The sequence below is a fragment of the Xiphophorus maculatus genome, chromosome 12 (genome assembly GCF_002775205.1).
Source record: "Xiphophorus maculatus strain JP 163 A chromosome 12, X_maculatus-5.0-male, whole genome shotgun sequence".
In the NCBI taxonomy this organism is placed as follows: Eukaryota; Metazoa; Chordata; class Actinopteri; order Cyprinodontiformes; family Poeciliidae; genus Xiphophorus; species Xiphophorus maculatus.
The window spans coordinates 442,801-469,248 of record NC_036454.1 but is presented as its reverse complement, the minus strand read 5'-3'; the positions used below and the strand labels follow the sequence as shown (position 1 = coordinate 469,248).

General features: G+C 37.6%; 1 protein-coding gene across 1 annotated transcript in view; it reads left to right on the top strand.

The window, feature by feature from the left end:
* The window catches only part of LOC111610318 (AT-rich interactive domain-containing protein 3A-like), a 55,876-nt gene that overhangs the window by 14,723 nt on the left and 14,705 nt on the right, over positions 1–26,448 (top strand). The window contains exon 2 of the mRNA XM_023343940.1: positions 3,477–3,549. Within this exon, the coding sequence (XP_023199708.1) occupies positions 3,477–3,549 (73 nt within the window). The remainder of the gene's footprint in view (positions 1–3,476; positions 3,550–26,448) is intronic.

Genomic DNA, 26,448 nt, shown 5'->3' with positions numbered 1-26,448 from the left:
CTCCTGTCTTATCTTAAGTTTAAGCTTTGTGTTTGAGCTTGGTTTATTCACAAATACATCTCGGCAAGTTACAATGACCAGTGATTGGTTTTAAGCTCAACCAACTAAACTTGGCCTGTGGGTCCCATGGGAGACAGTAGCGACCTTTCAAATCTATTAAAAGAATTAAAAAGTCATTTGGGTCTGTTTGAAAATATTGTTGTTTTTTTTATACGATATTTATAGTAAAATAAATACTTTACATGGATAAAGTGGAAATTGTCATCCTTTTCAAACTTTCAAATTACCCACAATTATTGACATGCGCTACCTGTAAATGAATCCAGTGGGTTTGTCAGAAGCTAACTAATTGAGGGTTGCAATTTGCCCCAAAATAAACACCTCTTTCCTGGAGAGACTGATCCTCTAAGAAAGTGTTGGGATTTATAACTACGGATGCGCTGCAGTCACAGAGGTCAGGTGAAAACTAATCGGAGAAAAATGTTATACATGGGGAACATGCACTTAAAACATGTTTTACCCAGCGTTTCGAGGGCTGAATAGAGTTTATTCCATTTCCAAAACTCAAGAAAAGTCTGGAAAAATATAAAAGAGAGATAAATTCCTGTGATCAACCTCATGAGCAGCTGCATACTGCAGTGATTAATGGTATAACTACCACCACTGCATGAAGGTTTTTGTCATTGTTACATTGTATGTTTAATGGTTAAATCAAAGATTAAATGGCCAAATTGGGTTCATAACAATACGGTAATTATGTGCTGCGTCTACAAATGGATGCAGTATCTTTGTAAAGCAACTTTTCAGAAAACTGGCAGGGAGAGAGAAAGATGAAAGAAAGTGGAGAGAGCCTGAAAGAAACCTGAAACCATAAAATATATCAGTAAACAGAAAGAAACACTAGTCTAAAGAAACAAGTCCAAAGCACAAATGATAATAATAATAAACTGATTTAACACAAGGAATTAGCTAAAATGGCAAGATCTAAGCAATAAAGAAATGATCAAAACAGAAATACACATAAAAGCCAATGGCATGACTTTTTATTTTTGTGGGGAAGAAATATTTTCCTGCATTCTTTGGGAGCTTGGTGGTCCCTAATTACATGTCAATCATAAAATCGGACTCTGACACCTCCTGGAACCAGATTTGGGTTTGTTGCCTCAGGGTAACATTGGTCTAGAACACCAAGATTGTCTACACTGATTATGAGAAATGAAATACAAATCAAACAAAAACTATATTCATAAAAGAACTATTTTTTGGACAAAAATATGTCAAAAATCATGCCCCCCAAAAAATAAAATAAAGGAGCAATGTGAGGTACAGCTATGTGGTTTGTTGCCTGAGGGCAACGCCATGCCATAGAGGGTTAGGGCAATTCTGCCAAAAAATTATATCACACTATATTTTCTAAATACCTCAATAATGATATCACAGATGATATTCCACATTTTCTGCTTTTTTGAGGGTTCTCTCTCTCTCTCTTAAATTATATTAAAACTTAATATAATTTTAAATATATATATTTATTTTCCATTATAAAGTAATTCATACAGTCATATTGTATATATAAATATAAAGACATAAAAAATCACACAATATGTTTAATGAGTCAAAGAAAATATACAATTGATAAATAAAAATGTAAAATAATGTGACTAACAAAAATAACAATAACCACGGACAGGCCCTGTCCTCAATAACCACGGACAGGCCCTGTCCTCAATAACCACGGACAGGCCCTGTCCCCATTAACCACGGACAGGCCCTGTCCCCATTAACCACGGACAGGCCCTGTCCTCAATAACCACGGACAGGCCCTGTCCTCAATAACCACGGACAGGCCCTGTCCTCAATAACCACGGACAGGCCCTGTCCTCAATAACCACGGACAGGCCCTGTCCCCATTAACCACGGACAGGCCCTGTCCCCATTAACCACGGACAGGCCCTGTCCCCATTAACCACGGACAGGCCCTGTCCTCATTAACCACGGACAGGCCCTGTCCCCATTAACCACGGACAGGCCCTGTCCTCATTAACCACGGACAGGCCCTGTCCCCATTAACCACGGACAGGCCCTGTCCCCATTAACCACGGACAGGCCCTGTCCCCATTAACCACGGACAGGCCCTGTCCCCATTAACCACGGACAGGTCCAGTCCGTACAAAAAATGTATGTACCTCACATTTTTTATATGCGAGGTAAATACAAAAAAAACATTACAAAGTGTAAATACCATTAAACAAAACAAAATATAAACCACCAACAATGCTAATCAAAACAGACAAACATCCATAAACAATCTGTGACATTCTTAATTTAGAAAATTCACTTTCAATCATTCACTTTAAATAGTCTACAAATTTAAATAATTTAGACAATTAATTTGAAATTGCTCACTACTAAATAGGGTTGGATAAGCAGATTAACTCCAGGCAGGTCATGTTGGATTATTTTTAAGGTGATCAGATGTGGAGACAATCACACGCATATCAGTAGCTGCATAAAGGTGAGCCGCGTAAATATGGAGCTCTTTGGCTCTGATGGAGAACATCGCCAATGGAAGGATTCAGAGGGAGCGATTGATCAGAGATCATATTGATCTGCTGGGAAATGTTGATGATAGTTTATTAGTGTTTAGATTAATCCAGACTGATCATCCTGGATCTCTGAGCAAAACTTTAAAAAGGAGCCACGGTACCGGTTCAGCTGAGCTGAGTGAAGCTGACACCCCACCCAGGTCAAAAAATTCAGCAAATAGTCTGAGTGGTTAGCTGCAGTCATCCTTCAGTTTGTGAATGCGCCTTTCTGGGCAGAAAGCATCTCTATTCTGCAAATATACAACTTCTGCACGATTCTACTATTTAGAATAAACGTCCACTTTCCCGACTCAAAGGACTCTCTGACGCGCTGCCTGTCTAAATCTCGGCTGAACGCTCTGCTGTTCCAACAGTCATTTGCACTTGGATCTCTTTACTTATTTATTTATTTTATTTGGATTTTCTTTTCTTTAAAATTTATTATTTTTGTTCTTTTGAGGTGACCTTATATTCACTGAAAGCACCTTTTAAATAAAATATATCATTATTATTATTATAAATACTTATACTGCCACAAACAAGGACGTTGCCATGGTTATTTCCCCACGTGGTGGGGCATTTGTACTAATTTCCGGGTATTTATACTAATTTACATATGTATTTATGGGTAGTGACAGGGCTAACCAGCAGCTGCGCTCAATTTCCCACAAATTAGGATTTATAAAGGAAAGATGCGCAGCCACGTGCACGGCTTTATACATCCCAATTTTCTTGTGCGCTGCACTTTTCTAAATTTGTCCGTACGCCAAGTCTTAGTGTGAAAACTGTGCATTCTTTGATGCATGAGGCCCCAGGTCTCTGATGTCACTGAATCAAGGTATTTTTCTTTGATGAAAAACGTTTATTTCCAGTGATTTCTCTGTTTTTCAGTTGTATGACCTTGATGAAGATGAAAAGCGCAAAGACTTTCTTGATGACCTTTTCAATTTCATGCAAAAACGAGGTAAGCTATTTCACAAATAATGTGGATCTATTTGTGGCCATTTTAATATATATATGGTGTAAATCCCATCTCATTATTTGGGGAACCATAAACAGGAACATTTCTTAAGAGCAATTTTGGGGGGGTCGGCAAAGTTAAATGTAACGTAAAATGTGGTTTAAATAATATTTTTTGTGTTCAAGCATTAGGACCCAAAATGACTAGTAAGTAGCAAAATAAATGTGTTTTTCTCAACCTATTGAGACCCACAGAAATCAAACTAAGATTCAAATGTTTAGATATGAGTTTGGTTCAGTGTCAAAGATTTAATCTCTTAAAGCTCTAAATAAAACAAGTTTTAATGAGTGACTCCACTTAATAAAAGTCCTCATAAATATTGATTTATTGCAGCGGTTCTCAATACAAGTTATGTGTTATTTAAATTATAACTTAAGTTGCTTTAAACTTTAATATTTTGTTTGTTTGTTTTTCCATGTCCTGGATGGCAGAGAACCTATAAAAATTGAATATCTGGGAGTATCATAACTTAAACTTAAGGCTCAGCACCAGAGTTTTATAGAAAAGTATTCAGATTTTATTTTGTGGTTTGTTATCATCTTACATTGAAGATGATAACAAATAAAGGCATACTTTATTTTTTTTACCGTCAGCTGCTCTGCAATAGCTCCTCTGCTCTCGGCTCCCATACAGAGCTGTCAGTTGGTGGTAATGCTCATCCGCTCCCTCCAGTTTCAAACTCAAAAGGGGGGAAGGGGGTTGAGCCCCTGCCCTTTTTTATCCTTGATGCCCCTAGTGCCCGTTTTGAGGGTTTTTTTTTTTTCAAAAAATTTTGATTTTGATCTGTATGTCAGAAGGCCTGTTTGTGCCCCTCAGCAATAATATCTAGCTATATATAATAATTTAGTAAAAATAAACTAGTCTGGCTGCCCTCAGTCTAATAATGACTCTCAGAGCCTCCATGTTGTTCAGACTCCGGGTCCATGGTGAGGAGGAGGCGGATCTGTACCTCTAACTATCAAATTATGGGCAAGAATATTTTTTCATACACTGGTTTGTGAATAAAAACAGGTCTGATGTTGACGTTAGAAAAACTGTTTCTATTTATATTTTGTCCTTGCAGTAGCAGGAAAAAACCCGCCTCTCCCCTAAACACAGAAATGCTTCGACTGCAGAAAAAACCTCTGACTTTAACTTCATCATTCTGCTAAATGCCCGGTTCACTACAGGCAGTCTGAGTCGGTCCACCGACAGGTAGAAAGAATGTCTGTCTTTATATCAGACATCCTGATATAAGACACGGTACCGACTGTCACCGCGAGTTGTGACACAGATCAAAGCCCAGTACCACCTGGTACCACCTGCTGACTGTTCGCTCTGCTTCTCCTTAACGTTTCTACCAGGCGGTTTAAAGTCGCTGCTGATGGGATCTGGGCTGGAGGTTCGCAGCTGTAAATAGAAGTTATTGCAGAACCTCAAGTGTTAAAGGAAGATTCAGCCCAGAGCATTTAGTGTTCACAAAATAAACATCAGAGAAAATATTGTAGCAATAATTAGAACCGCAGCATAAAGCCAAACATGCCACAATGAAATGAATCAAAATGACCCTAAAGCATCGGGGGACTGACAGGGGCCACTGGGGGATTAAAGGTAGATTCCAGAGATGTGCATTGCAGCAGCTGTTCCTCCAGGGCCGGATCAAGGTAATATGGGGCCTTAGACAGAACCGCCCTCCCCCCGGAACCCGTCCTACTAAGAACCTCAGCATCACTAACATGTTTAAATATAGATAAGGTGAATCTGTGAGAGGGAGACCAGGTTCATTGGTCAAGTTTAAAATCAATCACTGATTATTGGTTATTTGCTGTGATGTATTTGTGCACAAAGCCAATTCAAACACAAAGATTACACCATATTGTAGCCATGGTAACACAACAATCAAACTATCAAGATGATTCTTTAAACTTTTACAAAGTAAACTTCCTAATTAAATCCTAAATGTACTATTTATTTTTCTCAGCTGAATGCATTAAATAAATAAAATGTAATAACATTGTTATTCTCTATAAAAGATGCTACAGGTTTAGATCTATGGTCTGCGTTACAATTAAACCATTTCTTGGGGCCCCTGAATGCCTGGAGGCCCCTGAATGGCCCCTACCAGCAGCTACTGAGTTTTCTTTGCCTTGATATCTCAGTCTTATAATTCTAGGTCTCAGAGGTGCTAATATCAAACTATTATATATTTATATATATATATACTATTATATAAAGTCAGGTTGTTCTAGAGGTTAAATAGATATTATTAGGGCTTATTTAGTAAAATGGCAGCAATTTTGCTTATTTCATAACTTCACAACTAGAGACCGTGATTTCAACTGTCCTCTCCACCCCCTTTTTTTCTTTTTTCCTCTTTTTTTTTTTACATTAAATATATCACTCATTTGGCTGTCCGACACTTTGAACCATGCCTGGGAATGTCTGTCTGTATTTTGTATATGTAGGCTGTATCATAATCATAGTATTTAAGTGAGTAATTAATTAAACAAAAGCCAAAATCCAACTTACAAGAAGGTACATTGAAGCAAGCTCAGAAAAAATATCCAAAAACTGAAGACATGAGGGAATCACAAATAGGCTAGGTGAGATGAGGAAACAAGACAAACTGGTGACTAGTGACAGAAAGAGAAGAGCTTAAATACTGGGAGGTAGGGTATGGAAGCAGTGGACTGATGAGTAAATTGATAACAGGTGTAAGTGGTTAGAGCAGGAGCTAACTGAACCTAAAGTTAGCTTGATAATCTTTGGAGGTCATTTTTTAAGCAATTGTATGGATTTGGGATAATTATTATAATCATTTACTTAATTGAGTTTTTTTGGGTAAGTGCGGTTAAGTCCCCCCTCAACATAAAGATAAAGTCCTGTCTGTGGATTTAGGGATCAATCAGAATGGGGAAAAAACTTGAAATAAAGAATACCATTGATTCCAGGGCCACAAGAAATCAGGTTATATTTTATTATTGTTCTCAAAAAGTTTATTAACAAAACAGGATAATACTGTTGGGATCCGGGTTTGTTTGAGTTTGGCTTTAGATTTTTGTTATTTTTGGTGTTCCTTAGGTTTCTCTATTTAGTTCTCCCTATTTTCCACTTTTGGTATTCTTTAGTGATTCTTGCTATGTTTTTCATATTTCTCGTTATTTTCTGTTCTAGTTCTTTAGTCTAAGTTATTCTTTAGTGCTAGAATTATTTACCGTTTCTCTGTGACACTTTCTCTCTCCCTTCTCGCCCTCAGTTAGGCCAGTAGTGCCCAAAGTGGGGCCTGGAGGGCCGGCATCCTGCATGTTTTAGTTCTCTCCCTGGTTTAATACACCTGGATCAAATGATGGCTCATTAGAGGCCTAATGAGCCTGACATGCTGAAAAGGTTGTTGGTACCACCAGGGAGAGAACTAGAACTTGGAGGATGTCGGCCCTCCAGGACCCACTTTGGGCACCACTGAGTTAGGGGTTTTCAATATTTTTCCCCTGGTGGATCATCATCAGTGGTGATGGAGTAGTTAGTAGATTGTACAACTCAGTTGAGTGACATTGGTGACTGATTTATTAAGCTATGTAACTTATGATAAAATAATAATCAACTGTTAGTGACAATTTTTACTGTCACTGACAATTTTGTCAATAGTGACAATAAAAAACTGTTTTTAAACTGAAACCATGAAAATAGACCATGTTCAAAAAGTTTAAATAGTATTTAAATTATTTAATTATTATATATATAGAGGGAGAGAGAGGGAGAGAGAAAGATAGATAGATGATATAGATTAATTACATGTAAGCTGTTTCCAAGCCTTAATTTTTGTAAATTATGATGACTACATGCAATTAAATCACTCATATTGCATTGGCATTTTCATAATGAACAATTATACTGTCACAATTCTAAAGTGGAAAGTGGAAGACTGGCCACTTTAAAATTGGTCAGAAGATATAGTCTGTCTGCTGACCATATCCAATTTTAATTCGGTCCACATCATTTCAAACATAAGTCTATGTGGAATAATGGAAGTGCTTCTAACTTGAAAGCAAAGACAGACAGCCCTCTTTTTAAAGATTCTAGAAAAACAGGAGAGACAATGGTTGTAATGGCTTCCTTTGTGTTTTGATAAATTCTCTAATGATTTAGCGTTGCACCCAGATAGGGTCATTAATTGATTAAAGTAGCATCAGCAGCTTTTTTTTCTCAAATAAGTCAATTTTAGTTTAAATAAAAAAGAATAGAATCGTCAAGGATTAGCCAAAAAGTTTTATGAAACTATTATTTTTTTTATTATTAAAAGTTAATTAATTTACCAAATATTTATTTTGTCTGGATTCACAAACAAATACATTTTAAGTTCACTTATTAACATCTTTCTAGGAGGTGATTAACACTGACAGCCAGTAATTACAGCAAGCCAGTAAAGAACCCTAACCCATCAAAAGAAGACACATGGGTGCCCTAGATGGTAGAATTAGATATGTTGATGTGTCACAGATCCTGTAGGTCCAGCTTCACTCATCCATTGGTTTGTGATGTTATGCAAATTTGAACTTCGTGATGAACTAAATGGAAATGTCACTTTTCTAATGGAATAATTTTAGAGACTTTGGAAAAGTAGTCAATTGTGATTTCTCTGCACAAAGTCATTACCATTGGGCTATGACTGTACAGAGAAATCACAATGGGTGAAAAACCACGAGGATGTGCAGTGGTCCGGACAGAGATAGCACTTTTAGGTAATAAAGCTGTGTCATATGTTGGTATAAAAAAGCAATTTTAGATATATCCAAATGTGTAGACAATATGCTGCCTCAGTGCAGCCCTCTGCTTATTGTCTCGTTATTATTATTATTATTATATTGTCAATGTAAACATTATTAGAAAATTGCAACAAAATTTGTGACCAAGTAAAAATGTTTATTTCATTGCTTTGCACATAAGCATTGTGATGCCTATGTGTATGATAACTGGCAACTTTAATTCCCCATATATACTCATTCCTGTTCTAACCCTACCTTACACAATATGTCAGATGCATAGAAACATGGTGCAAGAATGTTATTTTCTCGCAGCCAGTGATGTGCAATAATAAAATAATTTATATTGCTATTCTCACCCTATGGTTTGTACTATAAAGTATTTACTTTTCATTTAGCTTAACCAATTTTTATTATTTTTTCTTCAAAATTGCTGAATTTTCACATTTTCCCATTCAAATGCTCAGAAGCGAAGCCGGTGAGGCAGCAGCGAGTTGAGCCTCACCTGGGATTGATCAACCTCTCACTAACTGCACTGGCTGCCATTCTATGGTAGCATGCTCGTCCTGTCTGTGTGTCGACAATAAAATGGCTAAAAAACATTTAATGTATGAAATGATTTTTCATAAATTAGTTTATGTATATTACGTACTGACTTTTTTGTCACCAACTGTGTGTGTAACATGTTTCATGTGCTGAGGAGCGATCAGAAACCAGAGAACAGATTGGAGGTGAGGCAGGCAGTTCTCTTGCCTCATGGCAGCAGCCCGGCTCCAGAAGAGTTTATCAAGGGGCATTTGGCTTATTTTGGGGGGGCAGATTATACTTAAGTAAAAACAAGTCTTTCATTTTAATAATAAATATATAAACAAACCTTTATGTAACATTTCAAATAAAATAATCATGTTTATTAATGCAAAATAAACAGTAAGGATATAAACAGTGACATGTATAAAATGCTGGATCTGAAATCTTCATAAACTTTAGCTCATATGTTGTAGAAATCTAATGTTTCCCATCTCTGAAATCCATTTCTTTATGCAAAATCAATCTAATCAAGAAAGAGTAGAAATAATATTAGTCAAGTAAGAGAAAAAAGTGCAGTGCATTAAAAACTGTGCGAAGTTCTTTGCGTTTTGTTGGTTTGCTGCCATAATTCTAACACACCTGAGTAGCTCTGCACAGCAGCAGCAGGTCTCCGTCGCCACCGCTCTGGTGTAAAAAGGCGAGAGCGTTTTAGCGCTCATGTTGCGTTTAAATACGGCTCGGAAAAACAAGTTACAACATGTTAACAATGGATTACGCAGTTGTAGCGGCTGAAAAAAGTGCGGGAGGCAGAAGGCTCTGATACGTACGGAAGAGGATTAGGGCCACTGAAAAAAAATTATGGCCCAGAAAAAAAAGAAAATGTCTGAATTCTCATGTAAAAAAATAAAATGTTCAGTGTCCCGAAAAAAAAAAAAAAAAATGTCAGTGTCCCGAAAAAAAAAAAAATTTTCAGTGTCCCAGAAAAATAATAATAAAAAATAAATAAATTCAGAAACCACAATTCTGACTGATGGGCGCCAGCAAGCAACCAGCTTCACAACCACAGACAGACGCGAGTTGTGGCGGACAGCTGACGTTTTGGAGAAAGATGTCTGATTTAAGTCACTTTTTATATGCCAGAGTCCCCGAAGCCTCTATTGCACTAATGGAAGAACAAAAGGTGAGTAAATCAAATGAGATAGTTTGGTGTCTAAAGCCCAACGGTTATAGCTAGTAGTTAGCATGTTTGTTAGCTCACGCGGTTATAGGAATAAGCTGATTTACAATGTTAAATCACACAGATGAATAAAGGATGTAACAGCTGGTGATTGCTGGAATTGTCCCGTAAATGTTTGGTGCCTTTATTTTATTGTTCTGTTTGAATGTTTTACAATGAAACTAAGGTTAGCTGAATGTCAGCCACCTTCTAAATAAGATGCCCGCTGTGTTAAATTGTGTAACTTTTAGTTCAGTGGAGGACAGAAACTATAGTATAAAGTCACATAAACGTTTATATATGCAAATATTTAAAAGGTATGACTAAGTATGACTTGCACCGATCTGCGGCTGGCTGTAGATCTGATCGTAGGATCTCTTCACCAACACCAACTAATGTGCATATCTGTGCTATTTATCTATGTGTATCATATGTTTGTGTTACTGCGTTGGAAAAAGTTACATATGAGAATCACAAAATCATTTTCCTGCACTGTGATGTGTCAGTTCAGGACTGAAATTACATCTCAATCCCTGAACTAAACTATCAGCACATTTATCACACAGGTGTGGAAATGGTAGGCTTCGTTTAACTAAATCAAAGTTAATGTGATGTTTAATTTTTGTAATAAAAATTGAACTGTTAACAATATTTCCTTGTGTGTTGTGATGCATGATACCTTTTACCTTAAACGGACTGTATATTTATGAATCTGTGTTTTTATACTTGCATGCTAACCAATCCAGTTCTTCCTTTTTCAGTAAAATAGAGGATTGAACATTTACTGCTGCTGTTATTGTAATTCTCCCCAAAACGGTAAATCGTTTTAAGCGGGGACCTAAGGATACAATCTAAAAGGTAACTTTAACGTTGATGTGCAGAGTAAATAATTGTCCTTTCTCATCTGTTTGTGTGCAGATTGACTGGGATGTCATAGGTCTCATGGACGATGCAACACTTGAAAACTACTTACCTTCGTATGGAGACAGAATTGCTGTTTTCAACTACTGCAAAAGCAAACAGCCATTGTCCAAAAGAAAGCAGGGACTTCTTCAAAAGCTTCGTGACAAAATGAAGAACAGAAAGGAAAGTCCACAGGAGACCACGACACATGAAGGTACAAGACAGAAAAAGAAGCCAAAAGGAACAGAAAATGTTGAGATTGGATGGATACATAATGATGGAAAAACTACCAAACAGGTAAGAGCAAAGCAGGGAGGCGGCACTAGAAAAATTCAAATGGCCTCTGATTCTGGATTAAAGGACATTCTTCAAGAAGGAAAGACCCTTTTTTTTTTCCTAATGGTACATCTCCTAAGGGACCTGAAACAGAATTTGAGTTTGAGGTTTGGGACTTTAAACAGAGCCACATTCCTTAAGACACCGGCCTAACTATTGGCAAAATGTATGAAGCAGCGAGACTGTCAATGTTTGCTGTAGATTTAACTCCAAAGCAAAAGGAAGTAGAGAATCATCTCAAAAGATTCATAAGAGAGCTGGATGACATTAAGCTTCAGAAATTTATGAGATTTTGCACTGGATCTGATCTCATTGTAACAAACCGTATATTTGTGGAATTTCAAGATATGACAGAGTTCACAAGAAGACCAGTGGGACACACATGTGGAAGTACTCTGCAAATAGCAGACAGCTATGAAAACTTCCCAGATTTTCACTCTGAATTCAATGCAGTTCTTGAAAGCAGTGATGGACATTGTTTGAGTCATAGTGCAATGCACTACTTTTGAAATGTTCAGAGTAAAGCAGAACTGCAAAGAGACATAAAGAATATGTATTTTGAACTGAGAGAAATTATAGTTGTTTAAAAACAATTGATGGAAGTTAGCCATTTCTGTTTTTTAGCTCAGTTTTAGCTGAAAATATTGAAGTTTCTTTTATTCTCCCTAGTTTCACATTATGAAGTTGCCACAAAACAAATGAAAAAAAAACTGTTTATTACTACATCCAAGGGCATCTTGACCAAATCTAACATCTCCAACTGCTGGATAGAAACCTTCTGTAGTAACAAGAAAAATATTGCTAGGGACATATAAAGTTATAACAAAATTGGCTTTTAAGCTTTCTTTAATGGAACACATATTAAGTGACAGTTTAGTTAAATCACATACTCTTTTGGTAAAGAGTAAGACTTATAAATTCATTTGTTATTTAGTAATTGGGTCTTGAATACATGTGGAATAAAACAAGAAACAAATTTATATTGAAAATTTTATACAATGTTTCAACACTTGCAAATGGCAAAGATGGACCAGTTCATTAAGAATTTTTTTATGTCTGAAAACTGAAAATGTTTTTCCTCTTCACACCATACATCGGTTAAGGAAGGTTAAGGTGTTAGTCTTTTATTTTTGCTGTGGAATATAAATGTACAATTGAAAGTTATAAAAAAACATTTTTCAACATTTTCCTTTATTTTATAAATGTCACTGATTCTAAGCATATGTGCTGTTCATCTATCAATCAAGCTATGTAATTATTTCAGTATGTTTTTGAAGAAATCTACTTGTTCCTGGTGTTATAACTAGAAACTATACAATGCAGTGCAAAAGCTGAGGTTATTTGATCATCCTCAAGCAAAATTGTCATGTTCTAAAATGAGGTATTGACCCAACACATGTACAAATCTCCTTGTTGTCGACAAGTTATGGATTTTTTGTATGTGTATTTTATCAACAATTAGCATTTGTTCTATCTCTGCATGTTATTTTTGATACCACAAGAGCAACAGTGTTCATGATCTTTTGTACTTAGTTACTGATGTATAACAGAAGGTTATATTCAGTCTGAAAGTTTGTTTTAAAAGTTGGCCATATTATTGGGATTAGCAAAAAACCTTTTTGCTAATAAAATGTAAATCTAAAAGGTAACTTTAACGTTGATGTGCAGAGTAAATAATTGTCCTTTCTCATCTGTTTGTGTGCAGATTGACTGGGTTGTCGCAGCAACGCTGGAAAATTATGGAGACGGAATTGCTGTTTTCAACTTCTGCTAAAGCAAAAAACGGTCCAAAAAAGGCCTTCTGCTAAAGACTGTTCCCTTCTTAAAGTGAAAGAAGCTTGAAAATGTCAGATTTGGATGATGTCATTAGGCTTTACTTCAGACTGTCTTTAAGTAACAAAGAAATCCTTCATATTTTAGCTCACAGTCATCATACTATATTAAGTAATCGAACTCTAAAAAGAATTTGCAGAAGACTTGGGCTGTTTAGAAGAAAGAATCAGTCCGACCTTGAAGAAGTGCTGGCCTTTATCCAACAACAAATAATGACTAATGGACAAATGCAAGGTTATTGGTGGCTACATCTTCGTGCGGTTCAACATGGATTGTGGTGTCACAAGACACTGTGAGATATTTGATCAAATTGTTTGACCCAGGAGGTGTGGAACTGAGACGAGCACGACGGTTGAGAAGACGTCAGTACAATTGCAGAGGACCAAATGCACTCTGGCTATGATAAACTAAAACCTTATGGCATTGCTATCAGTGGCTGTATAGATGGTTTTAGCCGACATGTTTTATGGATGGAGGCTTATACCACGAACAATGACCCCAAATTGATTGCAAGTTACTATTTGAAAACAGTTTCATGCGTCAACGGATGTCCAGAGAGGATACGTGCCGACAGAGGCACAGAAAACATTTGTATTGAACAAATGCAGATATTTCTGCGGCAAAACCACACAGACAGTTTTGCAGGGAACAAAAGTTTCCTTTACGGAAGAAATACATCCAACCAGCGCATAGAAGGCTGGTGGTCGACCCTCGGCAAACAGAGTGCACAGTTTTGGATGAACTTATTTCAAACCTTTCTGGATGATGGTCACTTTACAGGAGACTTTTTGGATAAAAGCCTCATCCAATTCTGCTTTCTTAATCTTATTCAGGTAGAAGTAGGCCTGTCACGATAGCAAATTTTGCTGAGCGATTAATTGTCTCAAAATTATTGCGATAAACGATAATATTGTTTGAAGACCTTTTTACACTGATTTAATGGAAATGACGTAATAATGCATGCGATTTCCTGCCAAAGATAGATACACTTTATTTTCAAAAGAATATTTAACACTGGAACTGATAAACAAAATAAACAAAACAACCAAAAACAAAAATAAAATGGATTCTCAGTCTCCATTAACAAAAAATGTACTTGATAAAAACTAAACATAAAGCCAAAGTGGAAATAAATACTGCATTCAACCAAAAGAGGGCAGATTATGAAGTGTGTATATTATGTTGCCCTTCAGTAATAATTAGATTTAAATAGAGAAGACGGGCACATCGACTACCTGATGCAATAATTCACACTACAAGGTTTTTGCTCTCATTTTTCCCCTTATGACAATCTTAGACCTTTGGTCTTTCTAAGATTGTGTTTTGTGTTACGGTAGATCGTCGTTGCCGCTCCGATCTAAATCAGGGGTTTTCCCCGACTGGGATCTTAACGCAGCCTGTTGAATGTGACAGGTAGCCAATCAGAAAGCGAGGATTCTCCTCAGTGTTTTCTGAGGGGAAATTACGTCGGGGAATCCCAAACAGCTGATACGGCGCAACCCGAAGTCCAGCGGACATTGGAGATAATAGTGGAAACAACATTAATGTTTATTCAACATGCAAAGAATATAGAAATGACAAGAGGAGGAGTTGGAGCGAAATTACTACCGCAGTTGATAAACCTGGTAACTTTTCAGCTGTTCTTCGTTAACGTGACGTAAATAGGTTCTAATGATTTTCATTCAGTCAGGACTTTACGCTGACACTAGCCACATGCATTGCAGGTAGACTGTAGTAAAGCATTGATTAATGCCTGGTTTAAAAATTAGTTCACTGGACTTGTAGCCATATTTTGTAGCCATTGTTGGACACCACACGGCAGGAACAAACCCGATCGAACCTTTATACCTAGGATTTCTGTCAGCTAATGTGTGGTCTGTCAGGTTTTGAAAATGGGCCGACAATCGGCTGACAGCTCTAAGATCGTGTAGTGTGCGCTGGGCTTTACACTGAGGAAGGGAGGAGTCAGTGGAGAGCACCGGAGTTGAGCCTTTTTTCATTCGGTGTCATCAACAGAAAGAGAAAAAGGCCGGAAGAGAGATAATGCCGATAATTGAAATGACGTCGATAGTTTTAATTTATCGTACGATTAATCGATTTATCGTTTATCGCGACAGGCCTAGGTAGAAGTGTTCACTGATTCACTGTAATGTTTTTGTTTTAAAAAGTATTAAAAGCAAATCTGCTGGTATGTTTACTAGAAATAATAAAAGCTCTTCTTCAAAGTATTTAGCCACTTTCAGTGCACATAAAGATAATTTAAAAAGTGTTGCTGTTTATCTCGATCATGCCATTTGATCGTTTTTGCAATGTCTGATAGGTGCCCTCTAAACAGGACTTCCTGCACTGCATTTAATTAGACATATTGTGTGCAAGCAAACATAACATTTTCAACATCATTCTGCCAGAACATGAAAGTTTATTGCTGTCATAATTTTATTGTAGAGTTCTGATTTGACCTGACATTAGTCTTCAAGCTGTTACTGTGCTGATAAAAGTAAAACATACAGTTTTGTTGACATGTTTTCATTTCCCAATCCATAGTTTGTTTTGCTTTCACACTGTCATTTGAAGAAACAACGCTGATGCAAAGTTAATTATTGTTCTATGATAATCAGATATGTACCAAATGTCAATCCTTTTAAATGGGTATGCATTATGATTAATGAAAAATATAATTTTTTTTCAAACACAATGCTGTTCTGTTAAACTAAAGATATTGACAATGTATGGTTGAGATGTGAACAAAATGGCAGTACAGCAAGAATTACGTCATAAATTAAACACATGAAAACCAGTTCTTTGTGAAATACAAACGAACTTCATTGATTTGTTTACCAAGAGTTTGCATAGTAGAGTTGATACCAGATATTTATGAGCAGTTGATTAATGTAAAAAAATATATATATAATAAAAAAATAAATAATAAAAAAAGTCATGTGCAATTTTTTTCTCACTGTCTGACGTTATAAGACAAAACTTTTCCTACTTTTTAAGGTTTTTTTGCTCTTCCTTTGAAAGTGATCAGACAGGAAAGCCAGTAATGAAGCTACACAGCACAGGTCATCAGTCCAGGGCTTGAACCTGTGATGTCCACATTCAGGACTGAGGCCTCCATACATGGGTTGTGCTTTTCCACCGCACCACCCCAACGTTTCTTGTTTTAAGTTAGTTAGAATTAGCAAAATTGTATTTTCTAAATTCCAAAAAACATAAGAACATTTTTAGAGAGTTTTTGTGACTTCCTTCAAATGCAACAGTTTATATATTTTTAGTAATTATCAGGGATAACTGTCTTTTAATGCATTTAGACTATAGCTTTTAGACCTGCTCAAATGGAAAATGAGCTTAATCAACATATTGAAAACCATACCAGGAAAGTATTGGGTAAAATAACATTTTATTAGCAAAAAGGTTTTTTGCTAATCCCAATAATATGGCCAACTTTTAAAACAAACTTTCAGACTGAATATAACCTTCTGTTATACATCAGTAACTAAGTACAAAAGATCATGAACACTGTTGCTCTTGTGGTATCAAAAATAACATGCAGAGATAGAACAAATGCTAATTGTTGATAAAATACACATACAAAAAATCCATAACTTGTCGACAACAAGGAGATTTGTACATGTGTTGGGTCAATACCTCATTTTAGAACATGACAATTTTGCTTGAGGATGATCAAATAACCTCAGCTTTTGCACTGCATTGTATAGTTTCTAGTTATAACACCAGGAACAAGTAGATTTCTTCAAAAACATACTGAAATAATTACATAGCTTGATTGATAGATGAACAGCACATATGCTTAGAATCAGTGACATTTATAAAATAAAGGAAAATGTTGAAAAATGTTTTTTTATAACTTTCAATTGTACATTTATATTCCACAGCAAAAATAAAAGACTAACACCTTAACCTTCCTTAACCGATGTATGGTGTGAAGAGGAAAAACATTTTCAGTTTTCAGACATAAAAAAATTCTTAATGAACTGGTCCATCTTTGCCATTTGCAAGTGTTGAAACATTGTATAAAATTTTCAATATAAATTTGTTTCTTGTTTTATTCCACATGTATTCAAGACCCAATTACTAAATAACAAATGAATTTATAAGTCTTACTCTTTACCAAAAGAGTATGTGATTTAACTAAACTGTCACTTAATATGTGTTCCATTAAAGAAAGCTTAAAAGCCAATTTTGTTATAACTTTATATGTCCCTAGCAATATTTTTCTTGTTACTACAGAAGGTTTCTATCCAGCAGTTGGAGATGTTAGATTTGGTCAAGATGCCCTTGGATGTAGTAATAAACAGTTTTTTTTTCATTTGTTTTGTGGCAACTTCATAATGTGAAACTAGGGAGAATAAAAGAAACTTCAATATTTTCAGCTAAAACTGAGCTAAAAAACAGAAATGGCTAACTTCCATCAATTGTTTTTAAACAACTATAATTTCTCTCAGTTCAAAATACATATTCTTTATGTCTCTTTGCAGTTCTGCTTTACTCTGAACATTTCAAAAGTAGTGCATTGCACTATGACTCAAACAATGTCCATCACTGCTTTCAAGAACTGCATTGAATTCAGAGTGAAAATCTGGGAAGTTTTCATAGCTGTCTGCTATTTGCAGAGTACTTCCACATGTGTGTCCCACTGGTCTTCTTGTGAACTCTGTCATATCTTGAAATTCCACAAATATACGGTTTGTTACAATGAGATCAGATCCAGTGCAAAATCTCATAAATTTCTGAAGCTTAATGTCATCCAGCTCTCTTATGAATCTTTTGAGATGATTCTCTACTTCCTTTTGCTTTGGAGTTAAATCTACAGCAAACATTGACAGTCTCGCTGCTTCATACATTTTGCCAATAGTTAGGCCGGTGTCTTAAGGAATGTGGCTCTGTTTAAAGTCCCAAACCTCAAACTCAAATTCTGTTTCAGGTCCCTTAGGAGATGTACCATTAGGAAAAAAAAAAGGGTCTTTCCTTCTTGAAGAATGTCCTTTAATCCAGAATCAGAGGCCATTTGAATTTTTCTAGTGCCGCCTCCCTGCTTTGCTCTTACCTGTTTGGTAGTTTTTCCATCATTATGTATCCATCCAATCTCAACATTTTCTGTTCCTTTTGGCTTCTTTTTCTGTCTTGTACCTTCATGTGTCGTGGTCTCCTGTGGACTTTCCTTTCTGTTCTTCATTTTGTCACGAAGCTTTTGAAGAAGTCCCTGCTTTCTTTTGGACAATGGCTGTTTGCTTTTGCAGTAGTTGAAAACAGCAATTCTGTCTCCATACGAAGGTAAGTAGTTTTCAAGTGTTGCATCGTCCATGAGACCTATGACATCCCAGTCAATCTGCACACAAACAGATGAGAAAGGACAATTATTTACTCTGCACATCAACGTTAAAGTTACCTTTTAGATTGTATCCTTAGGTCCCCGCTTAAAACGATTTACCGTTTTGGGGAGAATTACAATAACAGCAGCAGTAAATGTTCAATCCTCTATTTTACTGAAAAAGGAAGAACTGGATTGGTTAGCATGCAAGTATAAAAACACAGATTCATAAATATACAGTCCGTTTAAGGTAAAAGGTATCATGCATCACAACACACAAGGAAATATTGTTAACAGTTCAATTTTTATTACAAAAATTAAACATCACATTAACTTTGATTTAGTTAAACGAAGCCTACCATTTCCACACCTGTGTGATAAATGTGCTGATAGTTTAGTTCAGGGATTGAGATGTAATTTCAGTCCTGAACTGACACATCACAGTGCAGGAAAATGATTTTGTGATTCTCATATGTAACTTTTTCCAACGCAGTAACACAAACATATGATACACATAGATAAATAGCACAGATATGCACATTAGTTGGTGTTGGTGAAGAGATCCTACGATCAGATCTACAGCCAGCCGCAGATCGGTGCAAGTCATACTTAGTCATACCTTTTAAATATTTGCATATATAAACGTTTATGTGACTTTATACTATAGTTTCTGTCCTCCACTGAACTAAAAGTTACACAATTTAACACAGCGGGCATCTTATTTAGAAGGTGGCTGACATTCAGCTAACCTTAGTTTCATTGTAAAACATTCAAACAGAACAATAAAATAAAGGCACCAAACATTTACGGGACAATTCCAGCAATCACCAGCTGTTACATCCTTTATTCATCTGTGTGATTTAACATTGTAAATCAGCTTATTCCTATAACCGCGTGAGCTAACAAACATGCTAACTACTAGCTATAACCGTTGGGCTTTAGACACCAAACTATCTCATTTGATTTACTCACCTTTTGTTCTTCCATTAGTGCAATAGAGGCTTCGGGGACTCTGGCATATAAAAAGTGACTTAAATCAGACATCTTTCTCCAAAACGTCAGCTGTCCGCCACAACTCGCGTCTGTCTGTGGTTGTGAAGCTGGTTGCTTGCTGGCGCCCATCAGTCAGAATTGTGGTTTCTGAATTTATTTATTTTTTATTATTATTTTTCTGGGACACTGAAAATTTTTTTTTTTTTCGGGACACTGACATTTTTTTTTTTTTTTTCGGGACACTGAACATTTTATTTTTTTACATGAGAATTCAGACATTTTCTTTTTTTTCTGGGCCATAATTTTTTTTCAGTGGCCCTAATCCTCTTCCGTACGTATCAGAGCCTTCTGCCTCCCGCACTTTTTTCAGCCGCTACAACTGCGTAATCCATTGTTAACATGTTGTAACTTGTTTTTCCGAGCCGTATTTAAACGCAACATGAGCGCTAAAACGCTCTCGCCTTTTTACACCAGAGCGGTGGCGACGGAGACCTGCTGCTGCTGTGCAGAGCTACTCAGGTGTGTTAGAATTATGGCAGCAAACCAACAAAACGCAAAGAACTTCGCACAGTTTTTAATGCACTGCACTTTTTTCTCTTACTTGACTAATATTATTTCTACTCTTTCTTGATTAGATTGATTTTGCATAAAGAAATGGATTTCAGAGATGGGAAACATTAGATTTCTACAACATATGAGCTAAAGTTTATGAAGATTTCAGATCCAGCATTTTATACATGTCACTGTTTATATCCTTACTGTTTATTTTGCATTAATAAACATGATTATTTTATTTGAAATGTTACATAAAGGTTTGTTTATATATTTATTATTAAAATGAAAGACTTGTTTTTACTTAAGTATAATCTGCCCCCCCAAAATAAGCCAAATGCCCCTTGATAAACTCTTCTGGAGCCGGGCTGCTGCCATGAGGCAAGAGAACTGCCTGCCTCACCTCCAATCTGTTCTCTGGTTTCTGATCGCTCCTCAGCACATGAAACATGTTACACACACAGTTGGTGACAAAAAAGTCAGTACGTAATATACATAAACTAATTTATGAAAAATCATTTCATACATTAAATGTTTTTTAGCCATTTTATTGTCGACACACAGACAGGACGAGCATGCTACCATAGAATGGCAGCCAGTGCAGTTAGTGAGAGGTTGATCAATCCCAGGTGAGGCTCAACTCGCTGCTGCCTCACCGGCTTCGCTTCTGAGCATTTGAATGGGAAAATGTGAAAATTCAGCAATTTTGAAGAAAAAATAATAAAAATTGGTTAAGCTAAATGAAAAGTAAATACTTTATAGTACAAACCATAGGGTGAGAATAGCAATATAAATTATTTTATTATTGCACATCACTGGCTGCGAGAAAATAACATTCTTGCACCATGTTTCTATGCATCTGACATATTGTGTAAGGTAGGGTTAGAACAGGAATGAGTATATATGGGGAATTAAAGTTGCCAGTTATCATACACATAGGCATCACAATGCTTATGTGCAAAGCAATGAAATAAACATTTTTACTTGGTCACAAATTTTGTTGCAATTTTCTAATAATGTTTACATTGACAATATAATAATAATAATAATAACGAGACAATAAGCAGAGGGCTGCACTGAGGCAGCATATTGTCTACACATTTGGATATATCTAAAATTGCTTTTTTATACCAACATATGACACAGCTTTATTACCTAAAAGTGCTATCTCTGTCCGGACCACTGCACATCCTCGTGGTTTTTCACCCATTGTGATTTCTCTGTACAGTCATAGCCCAATGGTAATGACTTTGTGCAGAGAAATCACAATTGACTACTTTTCCAAAGTCTCTAAAATTATTCCATTAGAAAAGTGACATTTCCATTTAGTTCATCACGAAGTTCAAATTTGCATAACATCACAAACCAATGGATGAGTGAAGCTGGACCTACAGGATCTGTGACACATCAACATATCTAATTCTACCATCTAGGGCACCCATGTGTCTTCTTTTGATGGGTTAGGGTTCTTTACTGGCTTGCTGTAATTACTGGCTGTCAGTGTTAATCACCTCCTAGAAAGATGTTAATAAGTGAACTTAAAATGTATTTGTTTGTGAATCCAGACAAAATAAATATTTGGTAAATTAATTAACTTTTAATAATAAAAAAAATAATAGTTTCATAAAACTTTTTGGCTAATCCTTGACGATTCTATTCTTTTTTATTTAAACTAAAATTGACTTATTTGAGAAAAAAAAGCTGCTGATGCTACTTTAATCAATTAATGACCCTATCTGGGTGCAACGCTAAATCATTAGAGAATTTATCAAAACACAAAGGAAGCCATTACAACCATTGTCTCTCCTGTTAGGGGCTACCCTAACCCTCAACCACAAAACCTGGCACATTTTTAAACTCTTTTTCCAACACTTTCAGGTTAATGCGTAGAACACCATGGTGGGTTACACTCTGACCGGCTGCACCTTTTATAGGTATCCGAGAGGGCTGTAACTTCTGTTTTTGAAGGATAGGGTGGCTGCACCAGTAGCTGTGGGTAATACTGGTTACCTGAGAGCCAGAGTCAATGAGCGCTTTGCACTTCATTCCACTGATTTCCACCTCACCTTCGTTTCTAGGGCCCACTAGTGGAGTGCTCTCCCCTCCGTCAGTTATCTTTATGTCTTGTGGCTGGGGGTCTGGCTGCTCTCCCGTGGTTGCCCCGGTGACCACGGGCTCTACTCGTTTAAAGCCTGAGCAGGGTGGGGGTTGTTCCCATTCACCTTACTGGGATCTGGTAACACTGCCCTGCAGACTCTGGCTATGTGCCCTTGTTTACCACATCTGTGGCATGTCACAGTTGAGATTTGGGCTCGGATTGGAGGCCCTATGGGTGCCTGGACTTGTGGAGCAGGCAATGGAGCAGTAACTCTTGCTTCAAGGTAGGTCAATTTAGTCATTTGCTCTGCTTGGCAAAGAGCTAACTTTTTAACCAGTTCTGTAAGCTCTGACAACTCTGACACATGGGTGGTCTCTTCCACATTCACAGTTGGGCTGCTGCCAGATGCAGTCTGAATCTGGGTGTGAGCTCGCTTGATTTGTGGAATGACTGGAACTGTTTAGTTTCTTTGGTCATGTCTCTGAGCTCAGCCTGCAGCTCTCGAAAGCTTAAGAACCTGGGCTTAAGTGGAGCGATCCTCATGTATACCTCCTCATCATTAAGACCCCTTAAAAACTGCCGGGTGAGTTTGCAGTCCCGGTCTGGAAATGGCTTGCCTCCTCTTTGACTGTCCTCTACCGCTCTCAGATTAGCTTCCAGCGATATGGCATATGAGCAGGCAGACTCCCCTGGTCTTTGGCTCCGCTCATAGAAGTCAGCCAGTGGATCTAGGGAGCTCTGTGTGTCCCCATACTCAGCCCTCAGTTCTTCAAAAGCCATCTCAGGGGTTTGGTTATGCAGAGGTAGGTTCAGGACTAATTTCCTGGCCTCGCCACTCAGATGACGCACCACAGTGGAAAATTGCAGGTGTAGCGGGAGCTCAATCGCATCCAGGAGATATTGCATGTCCCGAATCCAATCCTCCACCAGCATCCTACTATCAGCATTACCGGTAAATATAGGAACGCTTCTCACCTGGTGGGTCTGCAGGAATCCGCAGTACGCAGCCCGGCCGTGTCCGTAGAACGGATCTGTATGGTTGTGAGCTGCGTGATTCATAATTTGAGGGTTGGGTCTGTTTGAATGAACGCCCCATCGACCACTGACCGATGAATATAATGGAGCTTGGGGCACAGTGGGAGAGCCAGCATAACCGGCGGCTCACTGGCTGATAAAGGTCTGCTGGGTGTGGATAGATGGTTGCAGCAGCAGGTTGCTGCATAATCCGACTTCCTGTCATAGCCTGAGGTGGTAGGGAAGCTGCAGTCATATACATGCCAGTCCAAGGTGTAGAAGTATACTGATCCACATAGGGTGACCGAATTGGGGTTGCGGGGGTGTGCTGTGTGTTTACTCCTCCATCATTGGCCTGGGGAACTGGGGTGTGGTACTGTAGCTGCTGGCCATAAAGTCCTGTGGGTTGACTGGTTGGCTCTGGCCTCGCTGCTGGTGGCTGGTTGCTGGCATCAGCTGTTGCTCCTCCTCCAGGTAGGTAGGTGTGTGGCACCCCTGGGGAGTCGAATCTGTGGCTCAGTACTGGTTCAGGGGTAAGTAGGTGGCTAGATGTTACTGCAGAGGGCATCTGCCTCATTGGGGTAACTGCATAGTCATTCATTATTTTCAAGGATTTTTTTTTTTTTTTTTTGTAGACTGCCAAAATGTATGTTTGTATGTGTACGTCCCCTTTTTAAGTGTTTATGAATAAATAAATAAATAAATAAATACATAAATAATTGTGTGGCACAGTTATTTTGAATCACTCCCCAAAATTCCAGTTAAACTTATATAAATGATCAGAACAGAATCACAATATAATAAATATTTCAAACAAAATGTAATTATTTACTCTTTTTTTTTTTCGCTATGAATCAAAGATAAATAAATAGGCATAAATTGGACCCACACGGCGGTTGAGATCGTGGTTCAGACCGTTTATTCGGACCAACCGACAGCGCAGCGGCTTCGCCTTCAGAATTCACAGCAAATACTGACCGTTGTACTGCCAGCGCACCGTAACAGACGCCAAGTACGGCGCTCCCCAACGGACACACTTCACCGACTTCCACAACTCAAAGAACAAATCTAACACCTTGGTAGCATCCGCTGACACATCAACACGTTCTCACACATTCAAGCCACTGCCCTACATTTACAACTCTCTTGTTGATATACTGACATTACTTACCTTCTGTCTTTCAACCACTTTGAAAAGCTTTTATTCGTCTCTCCAACATCTTTATCCCTCCCCCTATTCAGTTTGCTGTTTGTGCCAAAATGCGCCTCAGCGCGTTCTCGAAGGGCCGCTGCCCAGGCTACCTTTAGAGGAGGGGAGAGCGGCTGGCAGGGAGGGGTCGCCTAATCAGTGCTGTTCCTCTGTTATTGATCGTTTCATACACAAACAGCTGTTAAGTATATAAAATGCTGACTAGAAAAAATAATTCCTCACATCGTTTTTGCGCCCCCTCTAGTGCAGCGCCCCTATGCGTTGCATACACTGCATAGCCACCTTTTGCGCCACTGTCTACCATAACTAACTGACACCTGCTGGCCTCAGGTTTGCAACCAGCTTGTGACTGGTTTAAATACACAGGAAGACAATCAGGGGAAACAAGAACCGTAGTAATATGAAAATGACATTTGATATTGTTGATTTACTGCAAAAGGACTCGGGAAGCAGAGGATATCAGGCCATATTTGATTTTTTGAAACAGAGTAAGTTAGGATATAATAGGATAATAGGATGTAGTTTTGTTTTTTTGTCATGTGGTCCACACTCCTTACCAGTTGGTGGCAGTAATGCTCACCTAACGTTTTTTTGCCAACCGCCAATAAATTTCAAGAAGAAGAACTAATGAAGGGGTAGACCAGACAGCACAGAGACTCCACAGAACACAGAAACCTAAACAAACACACGGAAAAACTCAAATCCTCACATTATTTACATATATAGCTCCAAGCTCATAGAAATAACACGGGTTAGTTCATTGTTAGCGATAGCATTGCTATCATAGATTAATTACATATGAGAGCACAATTCACTATTTACCCAGCAGAAACAAGTCGTCAGCCATTTAATGCTTCTTCTGATCCTAAATGCTTGACCCAACTTGAAACTAAATGATTGTATTCTCCAGGCTTTTGAAAACTTTCTTCTGGCTCGTCGTATACTATGAACTCTGCAGCTCCAGATAATTAGTTATGTGGATCGCCTCGATGTCGGGTAAATCCTCAAGATTATAGGACAAGTCTTTTTTACCGAGATAATACTGATCATATTCTAAATATATGTGTAATTTTTCGAGATGCCTTATCTGTTCCAGCCTATTTAGGGCACTAGCGTACTCGTGATCAATTTTTGCTTTGTTTTGAACGGGAGAAATCCACTTCCGGACCTCCATCTGAATTTTGCGCGTCATCTGGGTCACGTGTCTGAAACCCAGCAATTACGGGCACAGAGAAGAGGCAGGGGGACTTGATTTTTTTTGGCTCTCTCATCTTCTATTTTCATGACATAGTGAAAATAACACATCCTCAAAAAAGTTACATACTGCAGCTTTAAGGAACTGCTTAGTTTATCTATGCCATGGGCCAGTCGTAAATCTGATCAGCATTAAATTGTGTTTTTAGATAGAATAGAATAGAATAGAATAGAATAGAATAGAATAGAATAGAATAGAAGTACTTTATTCATCCCAGCAGGGAAATTACTTCGCAGTTACAGCATAGAGACAAGACACAATAACAACTACCACTGAGTAGTAGTTGTAGATAAAATAAAAATAAAATATAAAATGCTATAAATTGTAAAAATATAAAATGCTGTTAATATAAAAAGCCACTTAAGAGCAGTCCTTGCAAAGATAAAAAAAATGCAGATATGTATATGTAAATATATGTACAGCAGTGTGCCACAGTGCAGTTGTGCAAAATCGGACTGATTAGTGCAGAACAATGATTTAGCTTTTACTGTATAGTGAGATGGCATGTGGCAGGAAGGATTTCCTGTATCTGTCCCTACCACAGTGGAGCTGGAGCAGCCTATGTGAGAAGGTGCTCCGCTGTCTGTCCACTATGTGGTGGAAAGGGTGCTGTTTATTGTCCATAATAGACAGAACCTTCTTCAGTGTCCTCCTCTCCTCTCCACCACAGTTTCCAGGGACTCCAGCCTTAGTCCCAGTACAGAACCAGCTTTCCTGATGATCCCCTGACCACTGACTTAATTCGGATTAAACAGAAGTGCAAATAGTTGATATGAATTTTAATTGTATTTTTTTGATTTGTTGTTTTTATGATTCTATAGTTGTGGGTTTAA